A 24,190-nucleotide genomic window follows, 5' to 3' on the forward strand; every position below is an offset into this window, starting at 1 on the left:
GAGAGGAGGCGGCTTTATAAAGAGGAGGAGGAGGAGGAAAAGGGCGGGCTCACATGGCCTGATTAAACTGAAAAAGCCACCCGGCTGGGGGCCACCGCCCCGCCTCGTGATTTCTGGATTTACGGGATTCCGATTCCGTTTGGGTAAACTTCTTCGGGGCCGTTGAACCAGCCAACCAGGCCCCGGATCGAGGTTGACCATCATCACTGTCCACGACTTTACTTAGGAAAAATTACAAAAAAAAAATAATAATAAATTTATTATTTTTGTACATAACGCAGTCAACGTCTAGCTGCTAAATAGATTGAATTGGCATAATTATAAAAGATTTAAGATTTAACTGATAAAAAAAGAAATAAAATTAAATTGTCACAATTATAATAAATTTAATATTTTTTTATATTTTTTTTATTTACGCCGTGCTTATTTCTTAGGAGGTAGGGAGAAAATTTAGAAAAAAAAATAGGAAATTTGGGTGGCGAATTTCGGAAAATTTGAAGTATGTGGGTTTCTTTCCTTTCGTTCATGGCTGTCCTTGGTTTGGACGAGGAATAGTCAAGAATTCACTTGCCTTCTTTTCGGGCAATTGCATTGTACCACTTCGTACTGAGGAAAGTGGTGGTTTTTACTGTTGTAAAGTCCAGCGACTCCAGCCGACCTGAAGCCGAACTGTTCATGTTCTTTGAGGTGGGTGGGAGAGAGAACGATTGGCTGGGAAAGTGGGCGAGAAATTTAATTTTGGAGGGGGGCGGTTAAGCACGCCTCTGATTTTTCTTTGATTGAATTGGTGTCCAACATTCTTGGTCGCCGAGGAAAGGCGAGGCTTTTTTTTTTTTTTTTCTTTCCTGGAGCAATAGTATGGTACCGTGCGGTAGCTCATGTTTCGGGTCGACCGTTCAATATAACGGTGTCGAGTATCAAGATGTACGTGTGACTTGTATTAGGAAATTCAAATCTTACGTCGAAGAATCGATGATTAACCTTAATTGGCCAGTATCTCATCGGTTTTTAAGTTTTTAGTGTTGAGTCAGGTCGAGTTGCATATCTTGACGGGTGTGGGTTCTTCCTTAACGATTTTCCTAAGTGAAGTTACTGGACTTCTGTTCCGTGTCATACTCTTCTTGCTAGACGAGTAATTGACGGAATTACATCACGTGTCATCAAAACCAGGTAAGTACTAACCACTTTATTCTTAGAAGCATCTCAAAAACAGAGCAATAAATGCTAGGGTGTACCGTCAGCGAGGGAAAACACCGACACTATACGTGGGGACAATCTCCATATGTATGTCGCATTCGGTGCTATCCTGTTGTTGCTGCCACTAAGTGTTCAATGCGATTCCTTCGCTCATGCACTTTTATAATTACAGGCTGACCACATTTAGTTGCGCTTTCGGATAATAACATGTTCTCCGGTGCGAATAAATTCAAGACAATGGCGATGGATGAATCCATTATGTTCCTAAAATCTAATGGATGCACCGGCGAGATTGTAGGTTACATGGGGCCCCTTGGAATTCTACCATCGTCGCTTGAGTTGGCCCAGGAATAATTTATCGAGATAATGACACGAATGGTTCATGAAATTTGGCTCAATATATAATGTGATCCTTGAATTTTAATGTCATCTCTGAACTTTTAGTTTGTTCAATGCGGTTTCTGGACTTTTAGTACATGTTCAATTTAGTATTTGATTTGCGTGTAAATGTTCAATATTGTCCGTCAAGTTAAATTAAGGGAAAGGAAAAATTGAATATCTTCATACAATCAATGGACTAAATTGAACTTGTAAGGAAAGTATGGGGGTAACATCGAAAAAATCAAAATTTTCGGGGATGACATTGCACATGGCCCGAAATTCATGGACCACGTTGAATAGATTTGAAGTTCGAAGGATCACATTACGTAATAGGCCAAAGTTCATGAGCTGTTTTTGTTATTTACCCTGATTTATTCGACTCAAATCACGTCACGGGCTGATGAGAATTTGGGGGTAATGATTAGGAATTGCAATCGCGATGAGGAAGGTGACTTGACTTGCTGGTGAAGATGGATGGGAATGCGATCCCGTGGGTCGACGGGGACCGACTCCTTTTCGAGACATTCGAGTTTTGGATTTGAATCTCATCACAATTCGTGGGAACGAGTTAGTAATTTTATTTTAACAGACCAAAAGAAAAAAGGTCAGTCCATTTTTTTGCATGGGTTTGGTAGGTGCTATTGAGTTCTGCGGCCCCAATAGTACCGGAAGTCAAGATGAGACTCGTCCCGTGATCGGCTCTACCCGACAAATGACAATCATCTTGATTGGCATGCGTTCAAGGAAAAGGGGCAGCCGAGACATACACATGTATATGTCTATTTTTTTTTCTTGTCTCACGTTTATACTTGAGAACTGGGGCGATCGGTTTCAAAATGAATAGGTTCCACAATGTTAGGGTTAGTTCTCCATTTTTTTTAACCACGAACCGACCCAGCTCGAGAATCGGCTCAAGCTTCTTTTTCAATTTTTCAGTTTATTACGCACAATGCGCATGAGTTGAGCATAAAAACGATTCTTTCTACTTGAGGATAGTACGCCAAGCACTTTTAATTTACTCAGATATTTCCTGTTTACAAAAAAAAAAAAAAAAAGAACTTGGTCGGGGTTTGAGGTAAACCAGTTTGACATCAATTCGATTCCAAATTCTACCCATGATACCGGACTTACAAATTCTAGATTTCTAAGTAGAACCGGCCGGTTCGGGGTATGTGACCGAATTGATCCCCTTGTGAAGCCAACCTTGAACCGACTAGGCTAGGCCGGTTTTAAAGTTGAATCGATCCTGTTGCTCATCCCCTACTCGATACTGGTTATATTTTGCTCTCGCATTCTTGTGTTTTTCTTAAATAATGAAAATTATTCATCGTAAATATAAATTGGATATCAACATCCTTGTGACAACCGCACATGCAATGGCGCTCGAAATCAAACTCCCGTCTGTTAGGTGGGTCCGCCCATGATGTCTCCTAATTTTCCACGATGTCTTAAAAGCATTACAATTCATTTATTTCTTTATTTTTATTTTTTTTGCCTTTTTGCAACCGCAAACTTCGGCGGGATTGCAACAACCAAACAAACTCTGCTGACATGGCACGATGGCAGCCTCTGGTGGCGCCAGCTGTCGATGGCCAGCAGCCGACACATGTCCCCTGATGGAGGCCGCAGTATCCGTTCATTCTGTTGACTTTTGGCCGTTGTTAGTTGAAAGCTACGTCCCTCAGTCATTGGCGCTTCTTTCTGTGGTTTGTGGGGCCCAACCGAACAGATAACTTGATCTTATTTTTCTACTTTTTTTTTTTTCTCTTTGGCTAAATTCACGAAATTCAGTTTCTGTTGTCGGTCCGGAAATTACCATGTTAACGGGATCGAATTCGCGGGTCTCGCACGGAGTGGCATGAACAATGGCACCATCTCGAGAACCAATGACGGGCGTCGATAAGATTCAAAGACCCGTCAATTCGTCATCTCTGAAATCAAAGACTCACGGCAATCAAATAATTGATTTTTCGGACGAGCAATCTCTGTCAAATGACATATGTTGCATGGTTATTGAGGACTGTTACTTTAAATTCATGGGGGCCGAACCATTAAAGCCGCTCGTGAAAAAAGTTTTGATTTAGTTATCTTATGATTAAGAGATTTGGGAGATCGACCAAATTTCGCATGTTCCCTTGTTGTATCACGACATGACCCAAGATTCTCGTCCTACGGGTCATCGAGGGCCGTCGATTTTGGATTTGGAGGGAAACGAGAGCCGTCGATTCGGGGTTCCCGACTTTAAGCGAGAAGCAACCTAGGGACAAAAGCCACGTGGTGGGCCTCCATCGAGCAGTTCTCGGTTGAAGAAGGCGTGGGGGGGACCATGGCCATGTTAGATGGGCCCAATGGGCTTTTTCCGATGGGCCTGTGCCGCGCGACTGGCAACGTGAAAGCTACGGGGCAACCGCATCATCCGCTGGACGCGTGGTGCTTCGGTGGTCCTGCCACGTCGCCGCCCCTCGCGGGCAATGGCCTCGCACTCCGGCACATGCAGGTGTCCTAATCACATCCCATCGAAATCTGAGGGCCTGTTTGTGATTTTCATTAGCCAATAGCAATGTGTCTTGGATTCTACTTTATTCGATCTTCTTGATTTTTTTCTTTGTTTTGTTTTTACTAAGAGCCAAAATCAATCCCTAATAGGAAGATTTAGCTTTTGACGAGACATCCACCGACAATTTCTAATTGGGTGAGGCGGAACTCCACATCGGTCATTAGAATAAAACTTTCAGCCCTTTTGTGTCCCGTGAAGCCATAGGAAGGTGACGAATGTGGGATTTAATCAAATCAAGTAAAGGTGGGATTGGGATTAAATAGACCCTCGACGGATGGAAAAGCTATCGCATAGCGTACGAAATTGGGGTTCTTTCTTTACAATCTGGGCATTTCGGATGAAATTACTCGAGCTACCGTTGTTAGAATAAGTACGCGAGTCACACGTGTAAGGGGGAGCAAACATTTGGCCGTCGGGTGAGCTGGGATGCGTTTTGAGACCGAGTTAGCCATTTGAGAGCCTTTATTTGAGACGATGTCCATTTTTTGATAAAGTGATCCCGATTCGAGGTCATATTAAAATTTCCCCTTTATTTTTTGTTTTTCCTAGTTGAAATTCATAACTTCAAGATCACGAGCAATGAAAAGACAACCTATTTGAAAATTTTCAAGAATTGATGTTAAATCATTCTCAAATCTTAGGGATTGCTCATTTAGTTTTATTTGATTAAAGACATTATTTATGCCGAGGCAGTAAATAGCTAATATTAAAGACATTTTTCATTTAGTTTCATGTTGATTTACGTATGTTTCACGGAAAGCGAGTGATTTGAAAAATATTTTTCTAAAATCGATTGCTTATATCTCATTTAAAAATAAATAAACGGCAAATATTTTCATCATATACTAAAATATTTAGATATAAATTGTTGTCTATTGACTAATTATTTCAAACGATATAAGCGAGTTATTTTTTAAAAATATTTTTCAAATCACTCATTTTTCGTGAAACAAACGAAACCTAATCACGATATCGGCGTGTTTTTACGTTTCGTGAACCCTTGTAAATAAATGCATTTCAGAGGCCGTTAATAAGTACCGTTCTAGAAACTTTATTCGAATTGCGAACCGAGCTATCCAAGCAAGACAAAAAGGCAAAGACCATATGATCATCATTGATTGTGTCCTGCGGCAAAACAACTTTCAATGATCGAGCTTAGTGTCTCAGCTGTGGATATGATGATTTTGATTTTGTCTACCTGCCATAATTGGGAATGACTTTTGTGTCAAAGAAGTCAAAGCAACGTAAATGATAATGAGTCGAGCCATGAGACCCATGATCTTACAGCCAAATTTTATTAATTAGTGCTTCGAAGTGCTTGTTAAGTACTCAAATAAAAAGAAAATTTGTCATTTTCAATGAAAATTTCTCTCGTTGTTCAATAATTAGAAATATGATGAAAGAGTGTTTTAGGACCGCCCGTCGACAAGACCGGATCATCAAACATCCAGAGGCTAACGACCTCGAGGCTGCCGAGGGTAGGAAAATTGTTGAGCATGTCCGTTCTCGATTATTCTGCCTAGGGTTTTTTTTTTTAAAATTCAAACTTGATGACATTTTAACAATCTTCACGAGAAGCTTTTTAACTATTGATGACCTCTCACGGGGTGGCTTGTCGTTCAAAGATCAGCTTAACTTTAATTTTTTGTAGTTATTGTGCTTTTCACATTTTACCCTTCGCTTTTACTATTAATGTTCGGATAAAACCTTCCCCATTGACTAGATTGGAAATGACTTTTCTCTTTTTTAATCGAAAGCCGAGCTAAAATATCACGTAATCGCAACACCGTCTCTGTCCTTTGCTCTTTCAAAACAAGAGGAAAGAGGATGTCAAATCCCTAAATCACATGCATTTTAGTAAAAGAGTACCAAGAGAAACTCATAAAAGGACGGGGTACGGACCAATTAAGTGATAATTGGAAATACCGAATCTGTTAGCGTAAGGTCAATATAACCTAATATTCTGTTAAGATGTCTACTTTGGTACACCTAATTTGTATCGAACTCGATCGCATAGGAAATCTTAGTGAATATGACATGGACACGTGATAATAAAAAAGACAATAATGGTTGCGTTTGGGATTGGCTTTTCCAAAGCCTTTTGGACCTTTTAAGATGGATTTGGTAACGATTCTGATCAAAAAATATAATTCCGATTAGAATTGATTTTTTTTTCTCATTTTGTTTCATGGATGAGTTTTAGAGAATTAGAACGTGTTTCAGAATCGCACAAAATTTCTGTTCCCAAAACATAAGTGCGTTCGGTAACTATGTACATTTTTTGTTCCCGGGAGCAATTTTTATTCTCAATTTTTTTCATTTAAGTCAAATAATTACGCATTCTCACTAAAAAATCAATTTATATAGCATCACTAATAAAATGAATACGTATCGTGCATAATCCATAATTGGTATATCTATTTCTTGAGCATGAAGACCTATGCAAGATTCTTAAGAAAAAACATAAGCTCAATAAGCAATTTACACTTAAATTTTGCCACGAATCGACATTAAAGTAGAGTTATCAAAAGGGTGTGCTAGGTCGGGTCGAATATGGTCCGAAGGGAGACACATTCACAAAAAGCGAGAAGCCGTGCTGTGGGGACTTACCAACTATGAATATATCTTACTTAGGGCTAAGAGTATGAACATCAATTCACCGACTCTTATATATTTTTATAGGTTCAATAAAAATCAAGATATGAAAAACTTAAATAGAATTTTCTATACCTAATTATTCTGAATTTTCATATTGACACATCTAATCCATTTTGATCAATTTTCATGCAGTACAAATTTAATGACCCATATTCTTTCTGACTCGACCCATATTACTTAAACACTTATATATTTAACCAAATCATGGATTTTTTTTTTATAATTTGTTAACAAAAATGATATTGCTAAAACACTTTCATCCAATACAATGATTTTTTTAATATTTTTATTTTAAATTGTTTTTTTAATTTTCATAAAATGGAAACTATTTTTAAAATATTTTTAATTTTTTTTTTTATTTTTCTTTTCCTTTTTCTTCGACAGGGCAGCGGCGGGAACATAGTGAGAGTCTTTTCACTTTGTCGGTCTTGTTTGTCAAAAATGATTCTAGAATAAGGAATCAACATTTTTATGATTTTTATTTCTATTCCAAATCTGCTCCCCGGAATAGAATCATAGAATTTGAGAATCAAAGTCATCTACATTACCAAATAAGTTTCTCATCTTTTTCTGTGATGGGGAACAAAATCATAGAATCGGAATCGTTGTCAAATAGGCCATTGGTAAAATGTTGAGACATTTGGCAAATTTTCTTGGAGAGATTTAGGGAAATGCATTGCATTTCCAAAGTCTTGTAAAGTCTCTTAGTCCATGGCACATTCGTAGATGATTTGGGCTTTAATATTTTTGGAATGCTAATACACTTAATTCTTCCAATTTTGCTCCTCGATAAATATTTGAAATTTTGAAAATGCCCTCACCATCGACCACCTTGCTCAATGTCGCCGATGAGCCTTGCCTGAAGTCGCGTGACCCTCGTGGAGTCGGGATTTGGATTGCCTAACATTGAGATTTCCATGACATGCGTGACATTACTCAAATCGGGTCATCCAAATGAAAATGAACGACCTGATTTGAGCCACATCATGTGTTGAAAGGGAGGGAAAAAATGTAGGCGGGAATTTTTTTAGAGTTTGAAAAATTTTGAATCCAAACGTGGCTAAAATTAGGCCGTCCATTTTCATTTAGATGACTTGATTTGAGTAATGTGAAGCATGTCACGGAAATCCCAATGTTAGACGATCCGGATCCCATGGAGCCGCGCAACCTCAAGTGACGATTGTCGCGGCCATATCTTTCTTGCCCGCAACTAGAGCCCTTCAAGTTATTTGCCACAAAGAAATTTGCAAAAGGACAAATGTAATTTTTCCAAATGTCATTTAAACAAAAGTTGGTTCTTAATTCACTTTTAAGTTACATATGTATTTGCATTTCGAAAAATATCTTTAACCTAATTCCTTATCAAATGTTGCATTTTCAAGAAATCACTTTGACCTAATTTTTTTTTTAAAATTTTCTCAAAGGCTTTCTTAAAAAGCTCAACCAAACGCAGCCTATGTTAGCCACGGTGCCCACCTCCGTACAGTCTGGCAGAAAATCCTTTCAGTTAATTGAAGCCCAGATGATGGAACGCCGACTTTGATTTGGGCCATTTCGAGGCCCATTATTCTTCTGCCATCTGAAGGCCCAGACGCGCTCTCGCTATGGCTCTCTTCAGTCAATGATTGTGTTTCTCTGACTTCGGTTGAATTTCGTGCTCTTCGTCGGGAGGAAGCGCGAGTCGCAGCGGTCGGAATCGGACTGTCCGATGGAAATCCCCGGCATAAGAGTCTTGTGCCCGAAGCTCGTTCTCGGAAGAGACGAGCCGTGCCTTCAGTGGCTCATCGGATCCCGATTTCTCGTCGATCCCGTCGCGATCTTCTCGACCTTCCGGTGTCTCCACCCCTCGCCGCCGGGAGACGCGCTTGCTTTGGATTACGACAAGGAATCAGGTAATTCGCGCGTCCCGTTTCTTTGTTGGAATCACGAAAGAGTGGGGGGAGTTGATTTATACTTTTGCAGCACGAGTGGTTAAGTTTGCTTTCACATAGAATCATTACATAAGACTGCCATAAGAAATGTCAATGCATGTTTCGGGATCCGTAGTAACTATGGCATTCAGACGACAAGGGAAATGGTGGGTTGAGTCTTGAATAAAACGTTATGTTCATGCTCGAATTTTCCATCACGAGAGATGTGTAGAACCGATGGAATTCTGAAAAGAGCTTCTCATTGTCTTGGTCCTGCGTAATTATTTTTAGTTAAGTACGTTTCTTGCGATTGAGCTGGAATTGGGTCTCTTAGATTCTGTCGCATTTCTCTTGGCAATTTAAAGTACGTGTGTGCTGTGTTTTGGTTTTTATTCAAATGCTGACCTTGTTTTGGATGGAGCAGAAGATCTTCGAGTGTTGCTTTTGAAGGGGTTCCACGTAATTGGGGCGCTAGTTGTTCAAAGAGATGGCAATGCGGAGCAAATGGCTGCTCATGCTGTTGATGCTGCTCGAAGGATGCAAAAGTTACTAGGGGCTGATGGTTTTGAAGTAAAGTCAGAAAAGCACTGGATGATTGGTGCCGTTGGTGATATTGATTCTGGTGATGTTCGTTTCTTTTCCTCGAGCAGTGAAAATTCGAAGAGTCTCGAGTCTGTTGCATCTGTTATATATGACAGTGATCCTGTGAAGTACGTTTGGGAGAAAGGTTGCCTCCTTCGCTGCAAGTTACCGATAAAGTTGCCATTTTATTTTCCTGAGAACAAGACATCTGGTAAGTTTATCTGCATCTCGTACTGACGTGTTTTTGAGGATCCTTATAGATTTAGAAAGCCGATTGATTGCAGTTTGAGCCGATTCTTCAGCTTGAGTGCCCTGATAATGTTTCGAAACACTTCTGAACCTTATATAATCGACAGGCTGATTGGAAGTTCGTATTGGTTTTCCCTCTTTTTTTTTTTTTTTTTGTGCAAAAAGTGAAAGGCTGGTAAATATTTGCGACTACTCTATGCTTACTAGTGAAGTTAGGATGTTAGTTCAGAGGAAGTTGGAAACGAACTTTTGAGATTCAAGCGCGCACATTTTATTCCTGCTTAGTGGAGTTTGGGAACATGCAAAATCTATGCTCCTATGATGTCAGCAATGATACCTTGTCATTTCTGGCGCACATTTTATATAATCGACAGGCTGATTGGAAGTTCGTATTGGTTTTCCCTTTTCTTTTTTTTTTTTTGTGCAAAAAGTGAAAGGCTGGTAAATGTTTGCGACTACTTTATGCTTACTAGTGAAGTTAGGATGTTAGCTCAGAGGAAGTTGGAAACGAACTTTTGAGATTCAAGCGCGCACATTTTATTCCTGCTGAGTGGAGTTTGAGAACATGCAAAATCTATGCTCCTATGATGTCAGCAATGATACCTTGTCATTTCTGGTGCTAAAAAGTAAGTGTAAAGTGTTTATGTACATGCATGCTTACTGGGAGAAAGTTTTATTGATAACATTAGTTCAAACTTACTTTACCTGTACATTATTGGGCATTGATAGTCCTTTCTGAAAAATTGTGAAGTTGTAGGACATAAATACAGTGACAACTGACCGCAGTTGCAGGATAGAGGTGAATTGGCTTGGATCAGGTAAGAGAAAAGCACAAAAGATGGTTTTAGATATGACACAACTAACCCATGTATCATTGGACCAGCATATTGACAAAAGTATGGTGCTTTAAGATGCCAGATAATATATACAAACACACACACACACACACACACACACACACACACACACACACACACACTCTAACTATTAACTTTAAAGGTGAGTGTGGCGATGGAAACATTTTTTTGATGTTATTATGTTACGGATATGGTGTGTCCTTATGCAAGTCTTCTTCTTTTGCATCTGCTGGTCATATCTTTTTGACAGAATGATGAACTTTAGAGGCGTTTTTTCTATTTTCTGCATTTAATCCATTTTATGCAACCTTTTTTTTTTTTTTCTAATTCAGATCGCTTACAACTTGAGGATTCTTCATGTCTCTCAGATGCAGTGGAGATGTATCTGTCTACCGTGGGGGCAGCGGCAGATAAATTTAAAGATCCAGAACTCACATTTATGGTGGAGACTTTAAATAAAGCAAATGAAGAAGTGCCTCAACCAGTCATCTTTCATGCTGGGGACTTGGATGTTCACGCAGATATCTCAAATGTCAAGCTTTCTAGTCAAGTGGCAGAAGATAGAGATATAAAGTCATTACCGTGTTCACATTTTTGCTTGGAAAGTAAGCCTGGAACAAAGACATTGTCAGCTGAGGTAATCTCTACTAGATATTTAGTGTGTTAGTTTTGTTAGGTCTTTTGGGTTGGTTTCTAAAATGTTTATCTGCTTAGAATGCAGACATTATTGAAGTCACTTTTCTGCTTAATGGATCGAGAAAGTCTCGGGAAACTGCTGCACCTGTTGCAGTGTACTTTCCAGGTATTGATGTCCCGTAATTTATGTGGCTTGACTGATTTCGGCTGTGAGGTATAGTTCCTAGTTTATTTCTGCCTGAGGAAGAATATTAACTGCAGATCTTGTTTTCGTAACATGAGCAGTTCCATTGATGTCTGTTCTCAAGTTTTTCTTTATTGTTTTTTTGGGCGAGCGTTTTCTTGATGATTTATTTTTTCTTTTCAGTGCTTGAGGAAACAAGACTTTCTGTTCTTGAGTTCAAGTCGGATGTGCTTTGTTATGCTCCAAAAGATCTTCCCCTAGTCAGTGCAATTTCAAAGTTACTGATCCCAGGAGTTGTTGACCAACTAAATGCAATGAAGAATGCATATGTACCCAATCTTTTAAAGGAGCAGTCCCAGGTTAAATCTCTCTCTCTCTCTCTCTCTCTCTCTCTCTTGTGCACACCGTAGAATAATAGAAACTTGTATGCGTGCTCAAATATACTGTTATGATCCGAAAATTATTTAATATTGGTTAAAGGGTGGAAACACACTATACTTGTGATTACTATGTATTTCAACGTACAACTTCTGGCCAAAAAGAAATTGAGAAAAGTTTTTTCGTAAACATGAGAAAATTTCGGTATCAGCAAATCCCTAGAAATCTGTGTGATGAAAATGAAATGCTAAAATAGTCAAGTACATTGATTAGTGGCAATATTAAGTTGGAGCATATATCACTTACAAATAACTTGAGAAAATATTTGCAAGCACTAATTGGTTTAGAACTATGCACTTTAATTATCAGCTCCTGAGATGATCTTGTTTAAGAATGGACATTATACCTGAAGCCTGTTTGCTTGTTTCTTTGATTTGTTCATTTTCATTTCGATTTATTCAGCATTTTATCTTGCTGCTTACAGTTACATCCATATCACTTCAATCCTATGGGAGTGTTGCACCCAATTACAGTTATTTATGATCTCAGTTATGGAGAGACCGAAATGAGCCAAGGTAATTCTTTTGTTTTTTGCTAATAAGAAAGATACTTAAAGATGAAAAGTATTGTTGCAATGCAAAATGAGTTGTTGGATATTACTTAGTTTTGGGCCTCATTGCCCAATATCTTTGTTCATCAAACCAAAATATTTGTTCTCTGGTTTTACTCATCCAGTCTTAAGTTCATATGATCAAAGAGGCGAATTTTGTTTTGGTGAATAAAAAACTAGTTTTGTTATGCTTTCATAGACAGTTGGTGTAATCACATACGTGGCTTGGAAATTGCCGATATGGTTATATAGCAGCGACAGTGGTGTTTTTGCAAGAATTAACCAGATTTTGTATTGTACAGTTGAAATAAGAAGATCTCTCCATATGAGACTTGGATTACCTACTGATCGACCACTTCTACGAGTTTCAAATGCTCTATACTTTACCGTTGATGGTGTAAAAAGCAAAGAAAAGCAAAAGGGTAACTATCTTCTAGTTCAAACTACACCACATTCTCTTTGTTCACACATAAAAATATCGTGTATAACTGCGGGGCAACATTTTTTGGTTATATCAGGGGCCTCTTTTCTTAAAGATGTGCATATTGGCATTCCAAGTAGTGGTGGTGAGATGTTGACTAAGTTTTCTTTTTATTGCTTAGTTTCTCTTGGGTCTTTAATTCAAACGAAATCCTGAATCTTTCTCTCTGTTTATAGTTTCTGGTGGAGTTACCTCTCTTGTTCAAGGTTCATATGAGTACTATCATTACCTTCAAGATGGTTTTGATGACTCGGTAATGCTATTTCTATGTTTACGCTGTTCTGTTTTGCCTTTTCTATGGAAAAAAACACTGTTACTTTGAAATAGTTCTTCTGGTTCATCTTTGTGCAACTTTTCTGTTTCCGTGTTTCCAAAAAATAAAAGCAAAGAGAGGAGTGCTCAATGGTCATGTTCTTGGCTCCATTCTTTTACTCTGTGAATCCAACTTCATGACATGAAAATTCAGATTTGTCCATGTGTACTTGGGCACCCAGTTTGACATTCTTCTATTCTTTCCTCACAACTTTATGAATTTATGTGGATTGTTCATAATAGGGATGGGGATGTGCTTACCGCTCTCTGCAAACTATCATGTCTTGGTTCAGACTCCAATACTACACATCCATTGAGGTCCCTTCTCACAGGTACGGATGTCTTGGCAGTTTTGGTCCTTGTTTAGATTTCAGTGCACTAACTTAAACACAGTTCTCTTTGTAATCGGTTAACATGATTGTTAGATTTTCTTTTGTCCTCTGCTTTTGGACTCTGGACTTAGTCATTGCGAAATGAGCTTTTGATGCCCTTCCTTGAATTTCCTTTGTCTTTTTTTTTTTTCCTCCTGCGGGTTAGGCAGTTGTTGTGGGAGCTCTTCTTCTGAGCACAAATCAGATGAGCTTCTATAGACTACCAGAGGAGAAACAATTCTATGGACTCCTTGGGTTTCTATTACTTGTCCTTATCGTCACAAATTTCTGGCTTCAGCCAATATAACAATCGTTTTTTTTTTGTCCTGTAGGGAAATACAGCAGTCACTCGTGGAAATTGGAGATAAGGAGCCTGCTTTCATTGGTTCTCGTGAGTGGATTGGTGCCATCGAATTGAGCTTTGTTTTAGATAAGCTCCTTGGTGTAAGTATCCCCACATGACGATCTTTTTGTATATACATCTACCAAATATTTGTAAGTAGTACTTAGTTGAAGGAGGTGGAGCTTCACATGCTTTCCCTATTGATTGCTCACTGTCCGTTTAAGGTTGAGAAACTCAATGGTAAGTTTACGGTGTGCTCGTTGAAAGCTACACAAAATATTTTTTGTCCTTGGGGAAGAGAAAAAGACGAAGGGAAGAGAGGAAGAAAAAAGGGCGGGGGGAGGGGGTTATTTATTTAACTCTTCTTGTTGTATCTATGGTTGAGAGTATGCCCTACATAAAACAAGATGTAATTATCTTGAGCAGGTTAGTTGCAAAGTGATTAATGTGAGGTCCGGAGCTGAGCTACCTGAGAAGTGTCGAGAACTAGCCTTGCATTTTGAGACCCAAGGAACACCGATCATGATTGGTTAGTGAAATGCATCTATCTGAATCTTTTTTCCTAGAAGTACTTTCGCATCTTTGGCACTCAAAAGTAATTTACAATTTCCCTTCTCTTGTTTGGAAAAAAAACAAACAATTCTATGTAAGAGAATATTTAACTTGACTGTTCAACGCAGAAACGGATTAATAATAGAATGGAATAAATAATCCAGTTCAATAATTGTTTTGAAAAATATCTTGCCGTATTTGCAGTGCTTTTAGGGGGAAAAACATGTGACTGACGCATCGTTAGAGTGGATGAGACGATCTAATGGTTGTGGTCAGGATAACCCCTGGTTCATCTAAGCTTTTAACATTAGCAAAATAGTAAAAGCTGATAATGCAGACAATGACAATCAGCATGTGGGAGTTTCAAAGCAGGTCATGAGCGCTGCATGCGATGTAACACTATGGTTTGGTCATAAGTTTGTATTGCTTTGTGTGCACAGGTGGTGGGGTTCTTGCATACACTCTTCTTGGGGTTGACTACAATGAAGCCAGCGGAGACTGTGCTTTTCTCATACTCGATCCTCACTACACGGGGAGCGACGATCATAAGAAGATCGTGAATGGCGGATGGTGTGGTTGGAAAAAAGCTGTAGATAGCAAGGGCAAGAGCTTCTTCTTACACGACAAGTTCTATAACCTTCTGTTGCCTCAGAGGCCCAACATGGTCTGACTTGAGTCTGTTTTCTGGGTGAAGTTGAAGACTTTTAGCAGTTTTGCAAATGAGAGGAAACTCTAGGGACGTCATCTCTGAGATCGCCTTCAAACTATCCGTTAATGCGGAGAAAGAGGGTAGAGGTTACGACGAACATTTTCATTTCCTGTATAAATTCCTGGTTTACTTCTTGTTGCGGTGTTTCTTTACTCGTCTTCATACCTTGGCAAATTTGTAGGTGAAATAACATATATTTGACTAGGGGTTGATGATCTTTAATAGGTTGGTAGTTCCTGGTCGGCCATGGTAATTTTTTTTAAATCTGTAAAATTGTGACGTGCCAATAAATTTCGCTTTCTGATGAGCAACTTTCTGAAGATGTCGGTGAATGATGAGCTCCTAGAATGAGGTGGTGCGCAAAGTTACCTGAACAGAAGTTTCTGGTTTCATGAAAAATAATTGATTTTGATTAGAAGTGTCAATATGGGTCCATTGACCCATTTTTGACCCATATTTTGACTAAATGGGTTCTATATGGGTTGTTAACTTTTAGAAGGCTATTAAAAATGGGTCCTTAAAATTGAATCTAAATCTAATGGGTTAAAAATGGGTTACATATAGAATCCACATGGGAACCCATTTTTGATCCATTTTTGACCTATCAAAAGATTAAGCCATCGTTGTACTTGGGTTGGGTCATGAGCCATCGACCATCATTGCCCTTCCACCGACTACGCCCACCCACCCACCACCACCCGCCTCTGTTGCTTCCCGCCGCCATCGCCCACCGCCTGTTGCCGTTGCTGCCTCCATCGTCCTCCGCCCACTCCCCTCTAGTAATGTACTTGAGCTTAATTCATCCGGGCAATGACATTTTCCGCAAAACAAGTTTCTTGAGAGGCGGACGCGATCGGGAGGAGAAGCAACCTCGTTGAGCAAATGCGCGCATCCGATTCGGGCCGAGATTGGAGGCGGGGAAGCCATCTTGGAACAAATTTGCATTGCTTTCGAGACGTAGCTCTACGATGGGCTCGCATAATTCCAAGTCCAATTTTTAGAATTTTGCTTCCCAGCTCGAAAAAGCTCGGAGTCCTTTATTCGTGAACTTGCTAGTTTGCGAAGATTTAGCTATCTTGGCATCCATAATTTAATTGGGGTTCCATTCGTAATAGAAGGTATTGCTTCGTCTACACACCATCCGCTCCCGCTTTCGTGGTCGCAGGATGATGCCCTCGTGTTTGCTTCTAGTTCTCTCTCTTTTCTGGCTTTCATCGAAGCTCGAGAACTCACAAGCGGCAATGGATGATGAAATCAAAGCGGTTTTTTTTTTTTTTTTTTTTTTTTTGCAAGGGAGGAAGCAATGCATGACTTTGTGTCACTGTGCAGCCATTCGACCCTCCACCACCAACATCCAAGATAGCCTTTGCCGCAAGGTACGCTCCATCACTTCTCTATCTCCTCCAATAATGTGCCCTATGTTTCGATGGCCAAACTTAGTCGGAATCGGGCAATGGGCCACCGTGGTGTCGATGGAAGCGGGCAGAGGTGGCGTGTGGAGGTGGGGGGAGGGGGCGGCGGGGGCGTATGCATTTTATCTTGGTGTGTTTTGGTAAAATGGGCAAAAATGGGTTGGGTCGGGTATGAGTTAGTTGTGGGTTGGGCTGGGTCGGGTCGGGTATGAGTCATCAAATATGGGTCAAGACGGGTTAGACGGGTTAATATGGATAGGACCATATTCGACTCTACCCAAACCCAATCCGACTCATCCATTTGACACTTCTAATTTTGATAACATTTTTCTAAAAACGATAGTCTGTATTGCTGGACACTTGCATGATTTATAATAATTTATATATAAATATTTTTATCTACAGTAAAAATACTTTTATATCAATTAATTTTGTGGATGATATGGGCGTTATTTTTAAAAATATTATCGAAGTTGTTTATTTTTTCGCCAAACAAACTAATTGAATTGAGATCAATCCTAAAGGCCCAAAAGGTAAAGCCCACGTAATTGTATGGGCCAAGCCCAAGTTTGTGCCCTGAGGCATTGGTGTTTGGTGAGCTGACCGGTGAGCTGACCGGTCAACCGTTATCCAAGCGAAAATCCATCTCCTCCTCCTCCGTCGGCTAGGGAGGAGAGCACAGAGTTCAGGCACGAGTGATGCCGAAAACTCCGCACGCTATCCCCGTGGTTAAATCCGAACCTGGAACGGCGGGCACCTTCGCGGACGATGCCATGGCGTCGCACCAGTCGACAAGAGTCGTCGTGCTGGCCGACCTCAACGTTGACCCTCCCATGTCCGACTGCGATGAGTCCCTCCCTGTTCCCGCTCCGTCTCCTTTCAACTCCAGGTACGCCTGTCCCTCCGTCCATATCTATTGTAAGGCGGGGGTGATGAGTCCACTTGATGGACTTGAAATGGAATAGCTCGTGACTCGTCCGCGTGTTGCCGAGGAGCTGAGCTTGTTCTTTAACTCGATCGACGATTTCTCCCTTCTCATAGTAAGTGCAGTGTTCAGTTAGCTCGACAGCGATTTCTGGTTCTCCAATTCGAAGCTTCGAGACCGATAGTTGTGGAAATTCGAAGGTGAAGAGGGGCAATAGTAGCTAATTGATAGCCGGAAGGGTAGTTTGAGATGACCTTACTCGTCAAATTTGTGTAATAGCTACAAGAATCGGATGGTTCGAGAACCAATTCCAGCTCTCTCCATAGTTTAGAGCTTATTGCAAACAATTTAGAAAGGTAGAAGTAGAAATGAATTTGTAGTTTCTTGTCTCTATTTAGTAGGGGTGAATGTGGGAGTTTATTAACCTAGATCTCTCGAGTTGCTGTACAAGAAAGTAGTCTTGGTTTGATTTGCTAATAATTGTAGCATCACTGGTGTATGTAGTCATATTGCACCATTGCTGTACGAGGGGTTGCCCTTTCTTTCCCTAAATTGCTCACTGGATACGAATCATGTATTGTTTAGGTTGAACAATGATGAAAGCAGCCAAGAGAAGAGTACATTAATCTCTAGAGATGTAGATGGCGTAGAAGGTGAATGTAGAAAGCTAAACAAGATGGGGAAATGCCGTTCCAAGATCAGTAAGGTAGAGTGCTCTCTTGATTGTGGAGGTGATGGCGACGTTGATCAGCCTTGTCTGGGAACTCCCTCGTCTCGAGAAGAAAAAGTTAGCAGTCTAAAAACCGTGAGTGATCTTCAGTTTTTATAGCCATTTTTATCTCATGATGTTGATTTTGGCGCTGGTTGCAATTGAAAATTTTTTCTCCAACGTGTTTTAAAGGGCTATTACTTACGTTTTGATGACTTAGTGTTTATTTGCTAAACAACTTTTTGGTCCTTGTTCTTGATAGTAACCTCTTGGCTAAGATAAAATGGATGTGGTGTGCAGTGTTATATGGAGTTGCAGAATTGATTTACAGTCGATTCTTTCCCTTTTCCTTCACGTTCTCTGTGCTTGACTCAGTGCTTGCTCGTAGGGTTTGGTTCACGTTGCTAGGAAGATGCCCAAGAATGCCCATGCTCATTTCATACTTGGCCTGATGTATCAGAGGTTGGGCCAACCTCAAAAGGTACCCTCCTTGTGTAACTTATCTAATTTCTTCCTGATGATTCTATGCTTATTGATGTATTCATGTCTCTTCTAAATTTCCTAGGCAGTCTCTGCATATGAAAAAGCAGCAGAGATCTTATTGCGTCCTGAGATCGAGATTGAGCGGCCAGAGTTGCTCTCATTAGTTCAGATCCATCATGCACAGGTGACATAACCTCGTACTTATTGTTTGGTTGAGGTTTGAACTTTGGGCTGGCTGAAATGAAAGTGGTCGTCCAAATTTGCAGTGTATTCTGTTGGAGAGTTTGGGGCATGACAACTCAGATAAAGAGCTTGAACATGATGAACTCGAGGAAATTATTTCTAAATTGAGGGAGTCGATGCGAGCTGATACCAGGCACGCTGCTGTTTGGAATACCCTTGGCTTGATTCTCCTAAAAACAAATCGTGTGCAGGTAAATATATTCCCGCTAATCATTTCCTTTACACTGTTTTCTTTACTGAAACTGACAATTAGTTCACCTTTTGAATTGGTTTGGACGAAGAGTGCTATCTCAGTTTTATCTTATTTGTTGGCTATTGCTCCCAACAATTATGATTGCCTCGGGAATCTTGGGATTGCTTACCTGCAAAGGTGAGATGGATGATATACTTGTTTTTGCCTGTTATCAGAAGTTTATCGTTCAATGCTATTAGTGGCATACTTTAGCAGATTCTTTTGGTGCCAGCAAGAGAGGGGGGGTTGATTATAGCAAACTATTGGTATAATTTATTGATGTTACATATGGCTAGAAAAGGAAAGAGATATTTTGCTTATAACAGTGATGTTGGGAGGTGGGGTGTGTGTGTGATTTTTTTTTTTTGTGGGGAGGGGGGGGGGGGGTGATATGGCTCAAACTCCAACTTTTGCTTTTGCAGATTAGCATGACTTAGGTTCTTAGTTTCTGTTTTGCTGAATCGGATTTTCTTCATGTCCATTACTTCTGACAATTTACCTGGACAAGGGTCATGGACTAACAACTAATATTATTCCAGTGGAAAGTTGGATCAATCAGCAAAATGCTTTCAAGAATTAGTCCTGAAAGATCAAAATCATCCTGCTGCTTTAATGAACTATGCAGCCCTTCTTCTCTGCAGATACGGTGCTGTTGTCCCAGGTATTTTTTTAACACTTGACTGAATTTTGGAGACACATGTCTATAAGATGGTTAAGAATTGAAGCAAGATCTACAGTTTCTGATGCATATGAGTTAACTTCTGCTATCCTTTGGCAAATGAAGTTCACTAATGTTATCTAAATTGCAGGTGCTGGGGCCAATGCTGGTGAAGGTGCTTTAGTAGATCAACTTACTGCTGTCAATCTGGCAAAGGAGTGTTTGCTTACAGCTTTGAAATCAGATCCTAAAGCATCGCATGTCTGGATCAATCTGGCAGATGCATATTATACGATTGGTGACCATCGAAATTCCAGCAAGTGCTTGGAGAAGGTGCTTATGGCCTCTGTTTGAGGTTGTCCATTGGTTTGTCTGATGAATCTCTGTATATTCTGATGGAATTCATGCTTTCATTGTCTGTGCATGACTTGTGTACTATGTGTCATTCGGCTGTTTATTTCCTTTTTTATGAGAATGACTTCTGGCTGTTCCTATTCTAGTCAGTAAAATTGGATGCCGGTTGCATGGCCACTCGATATGCAGTTGCCCTTCACCGGATCAAAGATGCAGAGAGGTCTCAGGATCCTAGCGAACAGCTTTCTTGGGCTGGAAATGAAATGGCTTCAATTGTGAGGGATGGAGATTCTTCAATCATTCAAGTTCCTGTTGTTTGGTCAGGGCTTGCCATGGTTCATAAGGTCCGACATGAGATTGTGGGTGCTTTTGGAAAAGTATCAAATGAATTGATGGATGTAGAAGAAAGTGCTACCTATAGTCTGAAGCAGGTAATTACTCTGGTCTCTAGTTTAGCACTGAGATAAAGACGTGGTGTCCTACCTAGCTCAATATCTGTAATGGTATTTCAGAAAGCCTGCTACTTTAGTCACATATTCTGTCAATGCTTGTGGGCTACTGGTATATATATGTAATTTATGTAGTGCCGCAACTGGAAATAGCCCAACTTGGTTGTTTTTCCTTTTGGAAACAATATCCTGTCAGGCTACGTTGAGGTATAGCTGTTGTAGATTTGCTTGAAAAAGGTCTTATATTGAAGTCAAAGCAGCATGCAAAATGAAATATGAGTTGGTTAAAGTATTTAATTAGCTCCATCTTGTACAGTCAACTCTCTTCCTCTCTTGAGTTTGCAGTTCATGATAGGAACAATCACATGCATACATAAGTATGCCTCAATGTTACAGTATGGATAATACATTCGTTTTTAAATAGATTAAGCTTGCAGTTTTACTTGTTTACCTTTGAAGTATAAGTTTACTATTACATTCTACTTTGTCTATTCATTGATGTTTGATTTAGTGATGTTAGGAAATCATTGAAGTTCTTTGAATTATTTCTTGCTGTCACCACCACTCTGATCATACACTTGCTGCCTGGTAATTAGTGAAAGTGAGTTAAATGTGTCCTTTTGTGTGAATGGATTGGGGTTTATCTTTTTTGAGCGGAGATTTTTTGTGCTTACTCGAGTCAAAATCAGAGTGTACATGTTCTTTCATATCTATTTTGGCCCCATTCATGTGGTAGTTTGACTTGTTTCAGCCTTTTTACCTTTTTCCTGAATCGCATGTCTTTGAATAAACTAGGCCATAGCAGAGGAACCTGATGATGCTGTCCATTGGCACCAGCTTGGCCTTCATAGTCTTTGCACTAGACAATTCAGAGCATCACAAAAATACCTTAAAGCTGCGGTTGCTCGCATGAGAGAATGCAGCTGCGCATGGTCAAATTTAGGTACAGTTTGTTGGGATATGTGTCTCCCTTAATTGCTTTGGTAAACTACACTCTTGGTGTTTTGATTGTTTATGGCCAGGTATCTCTCTGCATTTGTCCGACGAGCCATCCCAAGCTGAGGTAGTATACAAGCAGGCTTTGGCATTGACAGGAGCTGAGCATGCGCATGCTATATTTTCCAACCTTGGAAATCTCTACCGGCATCTTAGACAGTACGGACAAGCCAGGGCAATGCTCGCAAAGTCTCTCGAACTCTGCCCAGGATATGCTCCTGCATTCAACAACTTGGGTCTCGTGTTTGTTGCCGAGGGAAACTGGGAAGAAGCCCAATATTGTTTCAACCGAGCTCTACAGGCTGACCCGTTGCTAGATGCGGCCAAGTCCAACATGATTAAAGCAGTGGCGATGTCTAGACTTTGTGCGGGCTTGTCGTCATGTGTCGTTCAAGATCGAAGCGTGCCACAGTGAGAAAGCACGAGACTTTCTCGTGTAAATAGGATGTAAATCCATTGGCACAGTGATTTCTTCAACGCATAGTCATATTTTGTTCCAAAATCACGTGCTTCCTGTCTGTTGTCAAAGATGATATTATTAGTCCGTAGTCTTATTTCTTTCTACTTCGTTTACAAGCTTCCAGCGTGAATCACATGGGGTCGCTGAACGGCAGAACTTTTAGTCCGATCTCTACATTCGACTTGCCGGAATTCGATCGAGGGGATGGTTATTTTCACTGCTTAGCTAGCAATCGCAAGCATTCCTTGATCTAATGATTGGAAATTGGTTGCTGGCAGTTCCTCTTTATAGCTCGTCAACGAGGTCCATGCTATTCTTCTATTATGAGACGCAGGATTTATGAGAATCATCGTTGAATTGTAATGTAGAGTAACGACAGATTAGGGGAAGTCTTAAAAAGGATACTATTTCAAGAAAAAAACATCCGTGTATTAAACACCTTCCATAGGTGATGATTTCTACAAACAATTGTCCAATTGAAAGTATGGAGTCGATGAGGCTCAACCTACATAAAAGCCGATAATCTTTTGACCCTTTTTATTATTTTTTATTTTATCTCTTTAAAATATATATCTCTAGAAAAAGTAATTCTCAAAATTAGGCTTCTCATTGTGACATCATAAATGTAAAGGTTACCGACTCATCACCCTCTTCATTCCCGTCATTTTTATCTCTCTCCTATAATATTAACAATGATTTTTAGAAAAAATTCCAATTAAAAGTTTGAATTGCCCTCACTTTCTTAAATAAGAGTCCGAAGTAAACATTATTTCAAATAAGGGCCCGAATGCTTTTATTTTCTTAAATAATGGCATGAAGTGAATTTTATTTCAAATAAAGATCCGAAGTGGCTATATAGTCTCAAAAAAGAGCTTGACCTCAATGGCATTTTAGTCATTTGCTTTTTATTATTTTTTTGTCTTCTTTTCTTTATTTGTTCCTTTTTTTTTAATTAAAATCAAAATAGATAAAAGGTTAAAAAGAAAGGCGGGAGGGCTCGACTGTGGCTGAGGGGTTGCTAGCGCCTTAGTGAGGGCTTGTTGGCCCTCGCTAGAACGGGGAGAAGGCCACCAGTCCTCGCCCAAAAATGCAATCTGGGGTGGTTCTGCCCGATCCCCATTCACTACCCACCCACCTCTCCCTACCAATTCGCGGATCGCTGACCTAAAGACCCAGAACTCTTTGAAGAGCTAGGTGCTACCGAGGTTAACTTTCGTCTCAATTCCATTCTTGTTAATAGGGGTGATAGGTTTCGGATGGGTGTTTTCCATCCTAGAATTGAGAAACGTCTATTAGGGACCGATTTCGCAAAATGCGAAGTGTGACTCGTTCCATGGATCCACTCGAGAACCGAACCATATGGTTCGATTCTCGGGTAGATCCATGCAATGAGCGGATGATTCACGGTTTTTGTAACACCTTGAAATGCTTTCGAAATCAATAAATTAACAACAACAAAAGGCGTCACTATCTATATTAATCATCGAATTTTCCATAGGCCTGCATTTATTTTTGCGGAATTGGCCGGTTGAAAAGTTCAACATAATTTTACGAACTGCAAGAATTGAACTTCATGCCCATCTATGTTGGATACCTATGTTCTGTTCAGGAACTGCATGAACATAACGGGAAAGAACCAAGAACAAGAGCACCAGACAAGACAGCACGAAACCACCAAATTCCCAGAAGAAAGAAAGAACACTAATCAAAGATAAGCAATCGGTACGACTTCGCCCCTTGACAACACGAAAAAAGAAAATTGGAACCTGTTCGGTTGGTCCGATTGGATGGTTCCCACCCGAAACCGAAAGCCGAACCACTACTCATCGGTAACTAGACCGGTACCCACCGATTATCATCTAAAATGAGCTGGTTGAGTACGGTCCGATTTTGTTTAGGTCGATCGTGATTTTTTTCTCACCCCTACTTGTTAGACCCTGCGATTAATTTATCGGGGAATATCGGGACCTTAGCTGCTTGATGAACATCCACATCCATATCCTCCATAATCTGACACAAGACGTCCGTAATCAGCCACGAAGTCGGCAAGGCCGTTGGCACTCACCGAGGCGCCATCGGCAGGAGGAGCAAGCCTATATTGTTTTTTTTTTTTTTTTAACTTTTATCATTTACAATTTTTTGAAAAGCATAAAAAATAAAATAAAGTAAATAACAAAAATATCCTTGAGGCCATGCTTGTTTTTTTTTGTTGTTGAGATAATCCGATCATTTCAAGTTCTTGTTTGAAATAAGTTACACCAATTCGAATCTTCATTTAAAATAAGGTTCACTTCGAATCACC

At 40.0% G+C, this 24,190-nt stretch overlaps 2 protein-coding genes across 2 annotated transcripts; both read left to right on the top strand.

The window, feature by feature from the left end:
* Positions 1–8,432: 8,432 nt before the first annotated feature.
* LOC115741451 (probable Ufm1-specific protease) lies at positions 8,433–15,135 on the top strand. Its single transcript, XM_048281072.1, has 13 exons — positions 8,433–8,685; positions 9,128–9,496; positions 10,760–11,028; positions 11,106–11,193; positions 11,395–11,570; positions 12,074–12,164; positions 12,502–12,621; positions 12,718–12,765; positions 12,857–12,933; positions 13,236–13,324; positions 13,696–13,807; positions 14,133–14,235; positions 14,699–15,135. Exons 1-13 carry the CDS (start codon positions 8,502–8,504, stop codon positions 14,926–14,928), a joined length of 1,956 nt encoding a protein of 651 aa, XP_048137029.1. The 5' UTR covers positions 8,433–8,501; the 3' UTR covers positions 14,929–15,135.
* Positions 15,136–16,989: 1,854 nt separating this feature from the next.
* Positions 16,990–21,998, top strand: LOC115741452 (probable UDP-N-acetylglucosamine--peptide N-acetylglucosaminyltransferase SEC). Its single transcript, XM_048281039.1, has 11 exons — positions 16,990–17,268; positions 17,890–18,109; positions 18,402–18,494; positions 18,579–18,680; positions 18,763–18,930; positions 19,021–19,109; positions 19,511–19,632; positions 19,781–19,962; positions 20,130–20,414; positions 21,228–21,375; positions 21,455–21,998. Exons 1-11 carry the CDS (start codon positions 17,078–17,080, stop codon positions 21,841–21,843), a joined length of 1,989 nt encoding a protein of 662 aa, XP_048136996.1. The 5' UTR covers positions 16,990–17,077; the 3' UTR covers positions 21,844–21,998.
* Positions 21,999–24,190: the final 2,192 nt, after the last annotated feature.

This window comes from Rhodamnia argentea, chromosome 6 (genome assembly GCF_020921035.1).
Source record: "Rhodamnia argentea isolate NSW1041297 chromosome 6, ASM2092103v1, whole genome shotgun sequence".
In the NCBI taxonomy this organism is placed as follows: Eukaryota; Viridiplantae; Streptophyta; class Magnoliopsida; order Myrtales; family Myrtaceae; genus Rhodamnia; species Rhodamnia argentea.

What these genes read in the sequence shown, in the direction of transcription:
- LOC115741452 (XM_048281039.1), top strand. Translation starts at nt 17,078, where the DNA reads ATGCCGAAAACTCCGCACGCTATCCCCGTGGTTAAATCCGAACCTGGA. An exon ending in GGGATTGCTTACCTGCAAAG is followed by an intron (nt 19,110 to 19,510) that starts GTGAGATGGATG and finishes ATATTATTCCAG; the next exon opens with TGGAAAGTTGGATCAATCAG. An exon ending in ATACGGTGCTGTTGTCCCAG is followed by an intron (nt 19,633 to 19,780) that starts GTATTTTTTTAA and finishes TCTAAATTGCAG; the next exon opens with GTGCTGGGGCCAATGCTGGT.
- LOC115741451 (XM_048281072.1), top strand. Translation starts at nt 8,502, where the DNA reads ATGGAAATCCCCGGCATAAGAGTCTTGTGCCCGAAGCTCGTTCTCGGA. An exon ending in GGATTACGACAAGGAATCAG is followed by an intron (nt 8,686 to 9,127) that starts GTAATTCGCGCG and finishes TGGATGGAGCAG; the next exon opens with AAGATCTTCGAGTGTTGCTT. An exon ending in CAAAGACATTGTCAGCTGAG is followed by an intron (nt 11,029 to 11,105) that starts GTAATCTCTACT and finishes TTATCTGCTTAG; the next exon opens with AATGCAGACATTATTGAAGT.